The sequence below is a fragment of the Anopheles coustani genome, chromosome 2, assembly GCF_943734705.1.
Source record: "Anopheles coustani chromosome 2, idAnoCousDA_361_x.2, whole genome shotgun sequence".
NCBI classification, from domain to species: Eukaryota; Metazoa; Arthropoda; class Insecta; order Diptera; family Culicidae; genus Anopheles; species Anopheles coustani.
This window is the reverse complement of record NC_071289.1, coordinates 75,418,068-75,435,125: the sequence shown is the minus strand read 5'-3', so window position 1 is coordinate 75,435,125 and position 17,058 is coordinate 75,418,068. Positions and strand designations below refer to the sequence as shown.

General features: G+C 44.4%; 1 protein-coding gene across 1 annotated transcript in view; it reads right to left on the bottom strand.

Moving 5' to 3' along the window:
- The window catches only part of LOC131266422 (mediator of RNA polymerase II transcription subunit 13), a 42,336-nt gene extending 26,537 nt beyond the window's left edge, over positions 1 to 15,799 (bottom strand). Inside the window, exons 1-2 of the mRNA XM_058268937.1 lie at positions 14,221 to 15,799; positions 1,904 to 2,243 (exon numbers count right to left, since the gene is read on the bottom strand). Coding sequence (XP_058124920.1) covers positions 1,904 to 2,243; positions 14,221 to 14,289 — 409 coding nt within the window. The 5' untranslated portion in view covers positions 14,290 to 15,799. The remainder of the gene's footprint in view (positions 1 to 1,903; positions 2,244 to 14,220) is intronic.
- Positions 15,800 to 17,058: the final 1,259 nt, after the last annotated feature.

Below are 17,058 nucleotides of genomic sequence, written 5' to 3'. Positions count from 1 at the left end.
CTTCGCCGTCGAGCCGTCATACCTCGCCAAAGCTGTTGAATTTTGAATTTGAATCCAACGGCACACGCTCCAAAATAACAAACCTTTGTAAGAATCACTTTGACTGACGGCTTCTGTTATCTGCTTGGTTTAGTTATATTCTAAATGGCACTGAAAACACTCTCCTTGAACTCTCTAGCATCGGAAGCCATCCCCTCTCCCTTCAAAACATCACAAAAGAATAAAACCACAATTCTAGACCACAGCACTAGCTTTTATCTTATCAACCACTGGAAAGTGTGTGAAACAAGCGATCCCAAAACATTCGGTTCTTTGACTCCCAAAACCCCCCTGGTTTCGTTTCCGATTGGTTCTTGTTTTGTGGAGGGATAACATTTTGGTGTGAAAAAACATTACTTTGGGTTTAAAGATGAACCGAAATAAATGTTTGAGGTTTTAAATTATTTTAATAAACTTTTCTATTCAATTTCCCTCAGATAGAAGTGCGCACAAAGATTAAATTACTAAAATAGAAAACTTTTAGTAGAGTGCAGAGTGCAAAAACAAGCATAAGTATAAAGTAGAAAACTGCGCATCTATATTACATCATGACATAAATAAGTTCGGACACGTTTGAAATTTACATTTTCCAAATTTCGAGCGTAAATAAGAAGTGTTCGGTTCCTAATTTTGATAATAGCAAAATAGATGTTTTTCTCTAAAGTACTATAAAACATTGAACCATTAGAAAAAGTTTACATTCTACTAATTATTAAAATAGCATTTATTCTGATTGCATAAAGTTGAACATTAAAACCTGTGTGAATTCATATTCTAGCCGTGATCGGCATTCAATCAAGCAAGTTATTCATATCGAATACTGTAAGTAATGATTTAGAAAAAGATCATACCTAGTCAGTAAATAAAAAAATATCTTAATCCTGATTTGATGGATCTCTTTCCGTTGCAAATAAAGTTTTATTTGAATCGTTTACTTTCACACTTCGGCAAGGACGAAAGTAAACGGTTTTGGATATTCATTCCAGCACAACAGGTATTTTGAACCTCTCTTTGCCGGTCATTACCGGAAGTTTGGACAACACGGAAAAAGTAACACGGAAATAAACCATAATGATTTTTTTTTTCTCTCTCTCTCTTTGTCACACACACAAACGCGCTCACAAAGTCTCCCTTTCGCCATTGACTCTCTCTCGATCGACCAGTTCCGATCGATTTCCACCGGTTCCCCAAGGGCCGATTTCTTATTCGCGTACCCTTTTTTTCCTCTGTTTCTTCTCCGCCGCCGGACGCGGAGACACATGCTTTTGCAAGCAAAAAGGAATAAAAAAAACAACGGCAGCAGCATGATCCCGGCGGGAACAGAAAAACCTGTTAACCTTGAGCGCGCAGAACGGGCGAGCGCGCGCGCGAAGGCGAAAGAGGAAGCGACAAGAAAAAGCGGCCACCTCCAGGTGCCCGGCGCGAACGAAAAATGGCATGAGATTTCAAGGTGCGTAGTACACACACTACACCATCACCACCATGAGGCGGCGGCGTCGTGTAATCGGATTTGAAGGATAGCAGCAAATTGACCTTTGCAAGCGAATGTGCTCTGCGAAAGCAATGCTGGAGCATTAGAAACACGTTCTAGTTTGGGATTGGAAACGGTTGATACTATCGAAAATAAACAGTGACAGTGTAATGAATGATATGATCCGAAAAAAAACAACATCCTGTCCGTTGGACACTCGCGTGACCTAGTGAGAGTCGAATATCGTTGGCGACATTATCAACAAGAACTGGAGGTTACAACGTTAACAACAGACCTAGGGTAAATATTCCACACGGGAAGTTATCATTAAAAGCCGATCAGGTAATTATCAGTCAGCCAACCACTCCCCCCTCCCCTCCCCACATTACTTACCGGACGAGTTGAGCAGCTCGGGCGCGACGAGATCGGTGAGGTCCGGTTCCTCGCCGTACCAGAAGATCCAGAGCTCTTTGGCGGCGGTCAGCGAGAGGGGCGGGTGGACGACGGAGCCGCCGCTACCGGTGCCCGGTATGCTCATGTCGAACATGCTGCTCGGGTCCGGCTCCGGCTTCGGTTTGGGCTTGGGGGCGACCACCCGCCGCCACACGCACAGTATATCGACGGCGAGACATTTGGCGTACGAACGCACCACCGGATCGTCCAGGGGATCGCCGGACGCGTTCGGCCGCTCACCGAGTACCAGTTGACGCCATCTTATTCCGCACAGGTCGGCCTGGAAGAGGAAGAAGAAACGGGTGGCGAGAAGGGCCCGAAAGGGAAGTCGGTTAGATATGTGTGTGCTTTATGATTGATTTATTATAATTCAATTTAATTCTAGGTAATTTTTAATTATTTTCTCATAGTTTAGTATTTCCATTTATTCTTTTTTCGGACTAAATAAAATACTTTCGGAAAAATAAAATATTTCCTACTTATGCCCTCAAAGGCTAATTTATTACTTATTTTTATCTCTTTAATCCCTCCAGTTGAGCAAACCAACTCTACTCTCGAGGGGGAAAATATGTCTCCAAACCACAGCTTCCTTCCTTTAAACAACTTCACTTCGAGTGGGTACGAAGTTTAATTAAGGCCAAAAGCAGGCGACAAACACCAAACTGCAGCCAAACACTGCCAGGAAGAAGTCATACAATCACGATCAAACTCTCCCTCTCTCTCTCTCTCGTTCTCTCAATATCTCTATATATTAAAGTTTTTTTTTCCTTACTTTTTTCCTCCCGTTTCTCGTCCGCGCAGCAGAAGGCAGCATACCGACTACACACAACACAAAAAAAGGCCAACCCTATGCGACGCTATGTGAAAATATATTCTCGAGCGATCCAGGAGCGCAGCGAGGGGGTGGGGTGAAAAGATGGCGTTGTTTATATACCCACAAACAAACCACCCACAACCCACCGAGCACACACACACACACACTTGCATCAGCACGAAAACAACGGCCGCGATTAGTGTCGTTCCCATTTATTTTTTTTCCTCCTACCGTGGCTTCAGGTTAATGTTTGCTAATGAGAAGCCAGCCAGCCAGCGTTTGGACGTAAAGCAGTTGTTGAAGTACATAGGACAGCTTCATCATCATTGCGTGTGGGAGGAGGTGTGGGAGGTTGGCAAGTTGTTGCAATTCTATGGGAGGCAATGATGCAAGGCACGAGAAAACGGGGGAAGGGTTGGGGGTGCGGCTGGGCGGTACATCTGATGCGCAACCGAGTGCACACGTGCAGCTCGACGGGCGAAACACACGCAGACATACACAGCACAATGTGCATCCAGTGACGTAGTGTTGACGTGATATTACAGGAAGAACAAGCTCAATGGATTATGAAAAATGCTTGTTTTGATTGGTTAGAATGCTTTATTAATTTTAAAATTTTCTTATACACTCCTTTGCCTGTTTCAATTCTACCTTTTTTAATTTTTTTGTTAGAGTTCCAGTTGTCTTCAAAAGCCCATGGAAAATGTAAGATAAATATTCTAGTACACATAAAAAGGGAACGATCGTATTAAGCGCAAAAACATGCGCAACAAAAACTGGATCGGCTGAAAAACTTTCACCCACTAATCCCACAAAAGTGCCGTTTCTTGCAAATGAGGGCAAACCAAAAAAAAAATGGTAAGAAAAATGAAAACTACCCCAAAACAGAGTCACAACAAATGGGGGGAAAAACACGCCGCCAAAGTGTGTACAAGAAGTGGATAGGGAGAGGGGGGGAAATGAACGTAACGAAGTGAGACACGCACCATAAATCGTGAAACACAATTGCACGAAGCATTACAACGGGTTGAATATAGTTGACAGCAAGAAGAAAAAAAACACCGCCTACTAAACACAAACACTCACATATAAACGCGCAGAAAACCGCAGGGTTATTGTTCACCGCTGGTTCTTGTGCATGTAGACGAAGGACGTCAATTGCACAAATCGAGAAAATAGGAACACACCAACAACGACTGATGTTGGAGCCTCCACAAGGCGGTGATTTGAATGCTTCGGAATGGCAAAAAACAACTGGTTCCCCCTATCGCACACCCACAGACACACACAAACATACCCAACGTGACCCATCGGTAGGACGAAGGGGTACCAAAGGGGGGGGGGGATTATGTTCGAGGTTCGACCGGACGGTCAAATGGCGCAAAAACTGGCGGCTCGCAATAGCGCACAAAGTATGCTTGTTTTTCGCCTTTTTCGCTGTTGGGAAAGGTGAAACGCAACATCGATCGATGCTGTGTCCGGTTGGAGGGAATAGGGCCCAACACTGAACGCATGAATTTATCAATCTCTCCCCCCAAACACACACACGCACGAAAGTTACCCATACCAAAAAGGCACCGCAGAATCGAGGACACGAAAATGAATCGAAACGTCACATCGACCCCAAACGCGGTTGTGTATAAAGGGTCCAATTTGTTGACGGTTTTCACACACACACACACGCACACACAGGAACGACGCAACAGCAGGTTGGATGAAATAAAGGGAAAGAGAGCGAGCGAACGCGCCCGAGAGAGAGTGAGAAAGAGAGGAAGCGAAAAAATGGTGACGGTCTGCAGAGCGCACGAAATGTCAAAAATATAAACAGTGCACCAACGACACGCACACCAGCGCGCACAGGTGCGGGAACAGTAGGCGAGCAAAAACGTGCTCCAGCAGCATTAGCAGCAGCAGCAGCAGCATCGGCTGGAATGTCGGCTGGCAAGCGAAGCAGGCCAAGGTGGAGACGCCCAGTACGGGGTGGAAAACGGAGAAGTTGGGAGGTTGTGAAATGGGGACGACGCGCGTCGTTCCGTTGTCCGATCGTCGTCGTGAAGGAAAAGCCCCAAAAGGGATGGAAACGACGACGATGTGCTAGCCTTGGTGGATCAGTGTTTGTGTGTTTGTGTGTGTGTGTGTGTGTGTGTGTGTGTGTGTGTGTGTGTGTAAGAGGAGAGAGAAAGAGAGTAAAACGAGGGATGAAAAGAAGGCGAGAGAGAATATGAGCAGCAATTTGTGAGAAAACAACCCCCAACATGTTTTCTTCTCGGAAACTCAAAAATTAAATAAGTGACCGTTCGTGTCTGTGTAAGCGTGTGGCGGGGTGGTTGCTTAGCTGCTGGAGAGCGCTCCAACGTTTGACAGTCTCTCCCCCTGCGCCCTCCCCGCACCCTCAGAGTTAAGGGTGGTTCCGCACAATTGTTGCCGGATCCGGTTTCCTAAAACGCTGGCTTCCTTTTGCTCTGGTGGAAAACGTTCGATATAGATTCATTTAATGGAAAATACGACGAAACGATCTTTTGCGAGAGGTGTTCATGTTAATAAATAAATAAATTTTTAAATGACTATTCTTTTAAAAATTCATGGCAAACCATTTCAACATACCCAATCGAAAAATTTATATTTCGTTTGTTTAAATACAACGGGACTTGTAACAAATTGTTACATCAAAAGGGTAAAGGTCAATACCGGGGTTTCCAAAAATCGCCCCCGCAAAAAAAAGGGAAAACAACAGCGCGAGGCGATGTTCATCGTCATTTGATCGAACGATAGTTGTGTGTTAACGACTGTATGATAACTGGATGGGTTTTGCGGACGGAGAGAGTTTTGCGAGTTGAGTGATAAACATGATGATAATATCATGATACTCTCTCCCGCAGGAGGGGTGGTGAAGGTGGAAAACCGAAACTCCGAAGGACGCTGGAGCAAATCGCGTTCGCTCCCGGGAGTCCTTTTCCTTCTCGTCATCTTTCGGGGTTTTTTTGCGAAAGAGAGGCGCATGCGCCGGGTCGCGATGCACCTCGGGCTCGGGAGAGCCGATTCACGCCAGCATGCACCCAAAAACACGATGATGATGCTCTGCTCGACACGCCGGAATGTCTTAATGCTGTTGCAGAGCCAGAGAGAGAGAGAAAGAGATAAAAGTCCGGGAAAGGGGGGAAACTGACGACAAAGTTTTCCACCCGCTTTATGAGTGAGGACTTTGGGGTTTTCTTTCGCAGGTTTCTACCTCTTACACCTCTTATCGCTGGCACAATTCGATCGGGACGGACGCCAGGGTCCTTGAATGTCCTTCCGAACGTGGACAACCTTTCTCCGCCATGGCTCGTCGGAGTCATAATTTGAAAGCGCCGCGATGAAGCGATAAATACATTGGCCATAAAAATGGTAGCAGAGAAAACACGGGATTCTCAGGTATCTGTTACACTCGGTGGCTTTCTCAGCTCATAACCTTCCTCAAGATCATTCCGCTCGGACATGGAGTGAAAGAAAGGAAAAAAATACTAATGAATCAACCATTCCAAATGAACTTAAACGACACATTCGACACGGTGGAAAGATTATATGCATTCAAGTCTGATAAATGTCACTGCTTTCCCGTCATTAACCGAGCAGTAAAATTAATTTATGGCAGGAAAATTGTAAACGTTTTAAGGAATGCAAGTTTGAGCGATCATAACCTTAATTCGAGACCATTTCCACCGTGGTGTCCGATGGAAAAATGTTCCAGGAGTAAAACTAAGCGCCACACCGAGGGGAACAATTGATCGTTTGTCGTACCATTTTCCTCTAGCGACTGAAGAAAAGCGGCAGCTTCGACATTGGCATCCCATATAATAGTTTCCCAGACGTTTTTTTCACAAACACATACACACATACACGAACCCATGCATTTTCCACCACACGCGCGCGAGTTTAATGGTCGAAAACAAAACAAACTCGACTCCCTCGAGATGGGTTTTGTCGCGTGAAGACCGAGACAGACCGAGGCGCGGGACGAAGCGAGAAGGGAAGCTAAAATCATCGCCACTGTTGTGTGTTGTGTTGTGTTGGCCTGCACACATGTTCTTCTGGTGTAGGGAAAGATTGAAATGGGTAGTTGATTGACCTCCCGGAGAACCCAACCGGCACCAAACCACACACAAACACAAAACCAACGCGGGGAACGCATCGTAGAATGCACGGAGGTGGGGCGGAGGGGTGGTGGTGGGGGGGGGGGGAGTGAAGATGGGCTGAATGGGCGAAAGGATGAATGGTGCCGATGAACGCTGAACACGAACGCACGAAGAGAAGGAACCAAAGAAACAGATAGCGTTGATCCAAAAACTTTACGTTCCTACCGAGCTTATCTAACAACAAAAAGGTAACTGAAGTAAATCTAGCATGTTTCAGGTAGGCAAAACAATGTAATCAAAATATTATTTTTTTTCTTGGAATAAACAACCGTATTTGTGTTAAAGTTTCTATTTGAAACGAAAAACTCGTGTTACTACACAAGAACAATACAATACTGTGAAGTAAGAACTCACTCCAAGCAATTAAAAATACATAAGAACATATCTCGTCCAAGTCAAATAAAATTATGCTGAACACGATAGAATATGATAGTACAAAAAAGATTTCAATAAACGAGACAATTTCATTGGTCGTTCTGTGTTACAATATTTGTTGACAATTAACGCTAAAGAGTGCTTAGATAATAAACCTTGTAAAAACCATTGTTTGAAACAAAACTCTCATAAATTCATATAGAAGTTTGAAGCTGCTTCTCACCCAAACTATCTTGATACTTATATTTAATACAAGAGGGATTGAGAAAAGAATTATAGTTTTAACTAATACTTGAAAGATTTGTTTTAATTTAATAGTTATAATAACGGCGTATTTGAAATGTTTGATATATCATCGATTTTCCCGTGTTGTATAAGTTTGGTGGATACACCATGACATATGTTTGCATGCTTGTTTTGTTTGTGCTAGTTTCAATTGTAAAATGTAGATGATTTTATAAAAAAAGTAGTTATCAAACAAACCACCAACAAGATCTGCAGTGCATAAACTTAAAAAAAAAAAAACAAAAATATATAATAGTAAAAGCTTACAAAAAAGCTAAAATATATAATAGATGTTTTTTCGTGTATTGATACATCCGATCAAAAGATCTCGGATCAATTTTCCGTACTTGTTTGGAAAATTTGACTTAAATCAGTCTTTAAAATTCAAAGGGGGAACATTTTTGTCCGCAATTTAACGGAACAGGTACACCACAACCGGACATTGCTTTGAGAGGAACAAATTTCATCCGAGCGGAGGTAAACGGGTAGTGAGCTAGTGTGAAACACTACAAACCTCCACAACATGCCCGTAGTTTCGTCTTCATCTTCCAGCGGGTTCGGCTCGTTTTGCGTCATTCCTTCCGCCCTTCCGTTGCGTTGGGGCACCTTTTCGAATCCCTCCGCCAATACCATCAAACACCCTTCGTCGCGGACAGGTCGACGGCCCCACATCGCTCCCCAGACGCACCAACAACTCTGAACGGTGGTGGTCGTGGTCCAATACGAGCACTGAATATCGCCGGTGCAAAATGAAGCGCTCCTTCAGCCGTGTGTTTTTCTTTTCTTTTGTTTTCCCTTTGCCTTCGCGCTTTTCGTACTTTCCCAGCAACGTGCAAGCGAACGTCGCGCGGCCTGGCCAGGGAGGAAAAAAGTAGTACAATACACTCTTTGCCATGGTTCACGGCGGCCCGACTCCGATCCAATCTTTCGCTTCCATTTCGCCTGCGATGGGGAGAGCCGCTTAGGTACCTTTTTTTGTTTTTCTTTTAGCTGTTTCTTCTGCTAGTTGGTTTGGTTTTTTTGTTTTCTTCTTCGTTTCGCTACTTTTCGACTCGGTTCGTTGCCTTTCGATCTACCGCAAGCGAAAACGTCGTCAGCCTGTGCCTGCAACCGTAAGTTTTCTCTGCAATTTAAACCGAACTAAATGCAGTCGGTTTGATAGAAAACTGCAATTGGAAAAAAGTAAACTACTGAACGGGACATTGATAGGGCAACTATATTAGGATATAGATCAAACCAACCGACTAGAAAAATATGTTTCTTTCATTTCAATACAGACCATACTGGAAATAAGCTCCCTTATCATGGTTTGTCTTGGACGAAATGTACAACCGACTTTCATGCCCAAGGAAATGCTAGAGTTCAGCTTCACCCTCAAAATACTTTCCTACCATCTCTCTCGCACAATGTTCTTGGCAGGGTTCGATTCGCGGTCACGGTCTCCCTCACTATGGGGCGGCCGGTTCGCGTGAGTTCCCTTGCGATTAATGATGACATTAACGACGAACGGAAGGCATGCAAATAATTCATCCCCCCAAGCTCGAACACACCCGACGAGTTCCGATCGGTGCTGGATTGCGTTGCAAGAAAGTGCAGGTGAATTTTCGTTGAAGAACGAAGCGAAGAGTACAAACGGATGCATCGGGTTTTGCTGTCCATCTTAGAAAGAACAACGTTTAGAAGAAAGCCGTTATTTCATACAAAAACACGGGAAGATACGGGAAGAGGGGTGGCATTTGTTTTTATCGCATCTTATCATACTGTCGAAGATAAGGTTCCTTTACATCTAGTCTCCGCACGATGCAACAACGTTCATCAATAATTTAAGTTTTTTGATCATGAAAAACAAAAGTTTACCATCGAAAGATAAATTGACAAATTAAAGGTTTGTACCTGGAAGAAATAAATAAACGATAAAATGAAAATAAAATGTAACAAGAAAGATAAGCCTCACCGAGTCATGAAACAATAATGTTTCATTTTTATGCTCAACATATGTTTTATGGATTCAGCAGTTATTGTTGAGCTGAAAGTAAACAACGTCCAGCAAAGCATGTGTTCAGAATTGTCTGCAGGCGCATTTTGCATTCTCTTGGTTGTTGGTGGAACGGAGAAGCGAGTGACTTCAACGCAACGTGAAGAAAGTAGCTGGTTCAGACCCACAGGAATATTTGCTGTTTCTTATTTCACAATCAAACCAAGTATTTTTTTTTTTAATTAAGCGAGTAGGCAAACGACCGGAAGGGAGAAACATCGCAGTGAAATCTGTTGTCGTTCACAGGAGGTTAGATGCACTAATATTAATCCGACAAGCATCGGGTACCCGATCATCCTCCCTTTGGGATCATCAGTCAAACACCTTTACACCGCGAATGAACGTAACATTATTTCAATGTTCATGACAGCGCAAAACACACACCATCTGATCGTTTGCTAACGATATTCTAACAAACTAACACTAACGAACCGGTTGAAAGTGGCTCCGACTAAATTGATCCCACCGGGTCGGGTAAACAACGACGAACATGATTTTCCTCCTTCCACCATTGGGAAAGGAAAAGGGCGGAGTGGGAGCGAGGTAGTTTGGAGTGTACTGCGCAGACCAATGTGAGAGATGCGCAAATGCGCGCGTTGGCCATTTTCATCCGAAGCGCAACGAGGGTCAGCGCAACGCTTCATATGGTTTGCGGCCGACCTTGGACGTTATTTTTCAACCATAAGTTGTATGCGATGTTTGCGCTAGCTCGCACAATGCGAATGAAAAAAAAAATGTAAATGGTGCATAGTGGATTGCTGCTTCCCCTTTTGATTAAGACGCACATTTCAAAATTGTTTGGTTTAAATGATATTTAATTTTAAAACCCTCAGTGAAATAGTTCACAACAATGCAAGTAAAGAAACCAAGAAAGTGTAAATTGTTGGGACGCCATTCCATTGGGAATGAATTAAGCAAAGAAAAAATCAATCGACCAGATAGAAAAAAGAGACAAATTGAAAGAATGATTTGAGGAAATATGGGACAGCGTATTTATGTATCAAAAAACAAAAGAAAAGCATCATGATCAATGACAAGTGTGAAATTGAGCTAATAGTCTGTTTTGAGACTAAAGGATAACTCGATAAATATGCCTTACTTTTTTATCTCTCTGATTTGTTTTGCCAAAAAAAAAAAACACTCATTCGATATTGCCAACTCGCATCTATAAACCTATCCCCGCCTAACGGATTAAAATATTTTAATTTACTGTTAACAAATTGGAGATACATGACAAGGGGCCGAAAAAACGAAAAGATAAGAATAGGAGTGAATCACACCGCTCATTTCCATGTTGATGGGCCAACAACAGGCCGTCGAACGGGCCATCTTCGAAACCGGCTCGGAAGCGGGCTCAAAATAACCAGAAGATGACTCATAAAACGAACTCGGAGGGGGAGTGGCACGAGAATAGTATCGGAAGCTTGATCCTACTTGATCGAGCTCTATCGAAAGATGCGATCCGTTATGTTTTTTCAATTTTTTTTTGTTGTTGCTGCAACCAGTTTGTCTGAATGTACCATGACTTTATGGCAACCAAACCTACAAAGTAGACTAATTTGTAGAAATGTTAAATATTAATTGGATGCCAATAAAACCGCACACGGGACACATTAAAATTAATGTAAATGTAATAAATGCAAATGATTTATTTGATTCACGAAGAATAAACTTGGTCATCGAAATAGCCTAGTGAAATAAATCATGGAGCTGATGAATAAAATCACAACAAAAAGATATGATTTATAGCCAGACCAATCGAACACAGCATAAACAAATATCAAACGGTTTTTATGAACGATATATCTATATCGTTATGCGAAGAACATAACTTTGCCCACATGTGTTGGTAAGACGGGCCCCGTCCGCACATGTTTGCAGCCATAAAGTGGAAGATGCGAACTAAAGCAAAAACGAAAACGATGCTTTGGCAAAAGATCAGCCCCTATCTTCAACACAAACACCGATCCGATCCCATCTTTCGTGCGGGGTTTTCTACGATCCCGTTCCCGTTCACAATCAAGCGATCATAACGATCGTCGAAGCGGTGGTTGCAAAGGCAGCAGCACGTGTATGTGTGTGTGTCTGTTTTGCAGTGCATCCTTTTGTCACAACCGGTGGTGACGTGCGGCGGAGCGTGGTAATAAAATACGCAAATGGCCCATCAGAACGATCGGGAGGCTCGTATGCGGTTTTATTACGCGACGATCCCCGATGCACACACGACGGTGCGGTGGTGGTGTGATGCGCAAAACGGCATCATAATTATCACATACTTAGCAATAAAAAAACGCCATAATACTTTGGCCCTCCTCCACGGGAAAGAAGGGGACACACACGCGCACCCAAACCGGTCGGGTGCGATCGTTTGCGGGCGAAAGAAATTGTGCAATAAAGAGCACCGAACTGCAAGCAGAGACGCCCGGTAATCGTTATCCAATTAAATCGCGGTCAATTGATCGCCGTAATGCCAGTAAACCAAGAGGAACTGCAAGGATTTTATTGGTTGAAGAATAGATTTTCACATAAAAATGTACATTGCGACGCAATAAATTTCGCTTTAAAAGAAGACTTTTTTCTTTTACCCTTTTGTTTATTCTTGGGATTTTATGGTCTGAGTCGTAAAAATCCAACATTTAATTTTTATTGAAAAAGGAACTCAGGCTACCAATAAATTTTCTCAGTCTGTCTTACAATTGAACAAACATATGTTTTTGGTAATTATTTTCTTTCCATCGTTCACCGTCTAGAGGCCCACTGTGCTTAGATGCGTTTGCTCCGTACTTGCTCGCGCAATAAACGGTGACATTTTGGGCCGGTTAACGATAATTTAATGGTGTCACACCGGAGCCGATTGGTCTACAGTGGTTAATTGAGGGAGGTGGTGTAGGCAAACAAATTAAAAGTAATAATGCTACTGTCTCGTCGCTACCGACAGCTGCCTTGTTGTGATTGGTTTGTCCAAACAAAGGCGATACGAAACAGGTGGTAGACAACAAAGTCGAATAAAAATGGCTTTACTCCATTTTCGCCGTAATTCGCCGGTGTCTAATTGGTTGGTTGATACTCCCGGGTTACCTGTACCGATGGCTTCAACGTCGTTCGTTCTCGGAACGGATGGCACTTGGCACACATTTTTCCACACCCGCATTCAGGTGCACATTCGTACTATCTTCGCTCCGGTTGGTCCCCGAGTTGTGCGCGATAAGCGATAAAAATGACGTCGAACTCCATTGACCAGCCCCAGGGGCAAACCAACTGGAGAGAAGGAGCATTTTGACCAGACCAGGGTCACCCTCGCTCGGCTTCTTGAGATAAGACCGTACCACTTATCAGGCCGGCCGCATCGGCCTGATAGCAAATATTCATGCACACAGTCAAGTCGAGGAAGCAAAGCAACGGCTGAGGGTTTGCAAATGAAGCCCGTGTAAGCAAAGTGTGTTGGTTCCATCAGTTCGGTGCTGATCGCTGCCGCTTTCGATTTTCGTTACGAGCGGTTAGCAGATTGCTCGAATGTCTTATCAGTTTCACAAGGGGGTGGGGGCTGGTAAGGGGGGTCAGTTTCGCCAAGAAACAAGTGTGACAAAACTGAAATGGTCGTGGTCGTGCCTGCCGTTACTGTCAATAAACATATGAATTTGCCTGGTGTGGCTTCGAAAGTGCTTTGGTTTCATTATCATCACAGCTGGAAAAAATCTAACCGCGAAGCCAAATTATGCCGTTTCTTTTTCATCGACAAAGTAAGCGACTCAGCAACCGTCACTACGTGTGTGCGTGTGTGTTTGTAGCAAAGGTTCGCTTTCTAGTTATTCGTTCCGTGCGACGCGTGCGTTACCTCGTGACTGGTGTATTCAATGATCGTATTCTGTGTGCGGTTTCTTTTTCTTCCTGCATCAATTTCGCTTTTCTTATGCTCTCCGCGCGATCCACCGAAATACAACAACCCACACTCTTTTTCACCCCACACTCTCTCTCTCTCTCTCTCCCTCTTCCTCTTTATCTCTTTCTCCCTCTCTCCTAGACGAATTGGGATCAGTCGTCCGGGGGTGCCCCGCGTATATTTGTTTGTTTCGCTACTTACGCTTATTTATACAAACCAACAACGAGATGAAACGTACGTACCACTCGCCATGCCCACAGAAAAGCGGTGCACAGTGTGCAAAAGGCAGGGTTTAGCAAGTCAAAAATTTGATAAATTTTATTTAGTTTTAAAATCGTACCATTTATCATTTTCAGGGAGATTTTACGAGCATATAAATCTCACAAAAGGCCTCATCCAAGTCCATAATTCATTATTGATGGTAAATATTGCCCGAGTGGAGGAACTTAGTCACACTGTAGTACACAGGCCAAAAAAAACAGGGTGTATTTTTCGTCTCCTCAAGGTCTCACACAAGCACGGAGCGGGGACAAATAGCTGGACTGATCGGAAAGAATAAAGAAAAACAAGAATGTGACCATCATGGCTGCATCGAACCTACTTCCGCGCGAAGCGAGATTACGAGTGCGTTACGTACGTTACATCCGTTATTTGGCAGGATCGGCGAAGGAGTTTCGCATTCGCTTTACTTACCAGAGCGAAGAAGTTTGTGTGGCAATCTTCCAAACTGGCGCCGTTAGTTTGGTGATTCTGGTGCGTCATGCTTGTATTGTTGTTAAGACCATTTTCTCACGCACGAACAGGTTATAATTGAAGGAGTGCGGTCGGGGCGGGTTGTTTTCGACGGCGATATATATAAATATGCGTATCGACTACTACCACAAGTACGCTCGCGCAGCACACGTACACACAACTTTTATCTATTCCTTCACTTTTTTTCTTTCTTATTTAGAATAATTTATTTTTTATTTCTGTATGAACGGCACACACATACACTCACACACCACAGCAGCTTCGCTTATCTTTTCTTACGCTGTGTAGCATAAAAACGTGCGAACGCAAACGCGGCGAACGGTTTGTGCCGAGTGGTAAACGGTAAACAACATGTGGCTACACACGTATACACTTTAAAAACAAAACGCACATAAACTGCTGCTTCACACAAAAGTGCACAATTGCACTGAATACAATCACAATCGCAGCTGGTTGGTGCAAATTTCCTTTTTTTCTTCTCTTATGCGGCCTCTATTGCTATGCACTTTCTCTTTTTACCCCCGGCCATCTAATTCCACAGCACATTAAAAAAACACACACACACACACACAAATGGGGCGAGTGATCATCCGCTGCTCTATTGCACGCACGTAAAACGGCCCCGAAGGAAAACGCAGTGTAGGCCTGCTGTGCTGTGCTGCACGGTGGGAAGCGCACACACAACACGGGCTCTTTTGGGGGTGAATAAAAGAATAAATAGAACACGACTTTCACGACTCAGCACCGTGCGGCCGTGCGAACGAGGACGCACATACAGGCACACACACGCGTATGCACATAGAGAAAGGTACAATTTCAACACAACGAAAAACAGAAACGAACGGAGAAACAATTTTCTTCACATTCCACCGTGGGCCACCAGCGACATCGACGAGGACGGGAGCACTGCTATAAAGAGGCTTGCTCCGTTACATCTTTGCACTTCCGAGGGGCAGCTCTTCGCCAGTAGTTATACACAGCAGGCGACGACGATCGGGGGAGACACACTACCACCGTGCGGGGTTTTCGCACAGAGTAAACACCGCGGCACGCACACGCGCGACGTACCGAAAGGCAAAATTTGGTTGAGTACAGAGATCGCGTATTTTCTTTTCCTTTTTTTTCTTCAGTGTGTTCGATTTCCACCACGCGCGCTCGAGAGATTGCGATAGTCTCTCCTTTCGTATCGGCCAGGAGCAAATACACGCTGCTGCAACCTCAACGGTTCAACACCGACTGTGGGCCGCCGTTGGCGAAGGGAACTGTTGCCAACAATAATGATGGGGGGATGGAGTAGTACCACGACGACGACAACCACCACCGTTGTTGGTGCTGCTGCTGCTGCTGCTGGGGCTGCTGCTGGTTGCGGGCGTCATCGGTGGCGTAGTGTTGTGGGGTGGTTTTCGGTGTATGAGAATCTCGCGCGAGACGACGACGAATTGTCTTTTTTATTTCCCCGCCTATAGCTTACTGTGGGGTTTTTTTTTTTCGCCACAATTAATGTTAACGCCACCGTTGTTCCCACCGTGCGAGAGGGATGAATGAGAAAGGTTCACTCTTTTGCATCGCTGTATTGCTGCTACTTGCTGCTCCTTGAAGCCATCGTCACGTAACGTCGGTCAATTCCACACCGCTTGCATCGCTTCTATTGCTTTCACTCCGTTGTTTTCCCGTTGGCACGTCGTTCTCACTATCCACCGAGTAGTTTCGCGTTGTTACAGACGCAATTTCACACACATCGACACGCACAGGAGCACATCAAAACAAACACGTACAATTGTTCGTGTCACGGAAAGGCTACACTTTGGATCACGGTAGGCGCTGGATGGATCCTAGTGTGTCGCTGCGGATGCTACTATGCACACTGAGGGAAGAGAAAAGAATGAAAGATTGTTTTCGGTGTTACAGCGTAGTAGTTATCGAGTGATAGAAAGTGGTACACTGGATCGATGAACCGCTACGACGATGATGTCGGCGGGGTCCACCACCAACACCACCAACCGCCATTATTAATATACCGCAGCTGAGCGCGTGTGGGGGGAGCTTGCTGCGCCAATCGGCGCGAGAAGGTCGATCGAGCGTATTACTCCAATATCTCGCGACTTGCGTGTTGTCTAACACTACGGGCCCTTTATTTATTTTTTGCTTTTGCACCACCACTCGGTGTGGTAGTGAACGATCCGGTAGCGCGATAGTGGTGTAGGGCATACCGTTTTTTTTCTACACAGAAGATCCCGTTCAGCAGTACCTTTTTTCATAAATGGGAAATATATTGCACAGTCGGTTTTTTTCGAACCCCATTCCACTCGCTACCGCCCTTTGCCTTTTGAGTCATCCACCTCCAACATGTTGGGCAAACTTGTACTTTTCTGGTACTTTTCTCCAATCGAATCGTGGCTGGTGGTGGTGATGGTATTTTTCAAAAGCGGATTCAAAAACCATCCATGCGACTCTCCGGTTCGTTTTACGTCTCTATGTGCGTGTATGTGTGTGTGTGTGTGTGTGTGTGTGGTGCAGCTTAGAAAGCATAAAACACTATCTTCCCGCAGGTATAAACCCCGAAAGGTTTGATACCTTTTTCTCAGAAGAAATACATCTCCCTCTCGCGGTACATCTCTCACGCGCGGACACCTTTCTCATCGCACTATCTCCCACTGTGCCACACATATCTCAAACATATGCTATACCATTATGTACACACACACACACGCACACGCGCTTGAACACTAGACGAATCTTATCTGCCATTTAACGGCATTGAATTGAAGACACAACGGA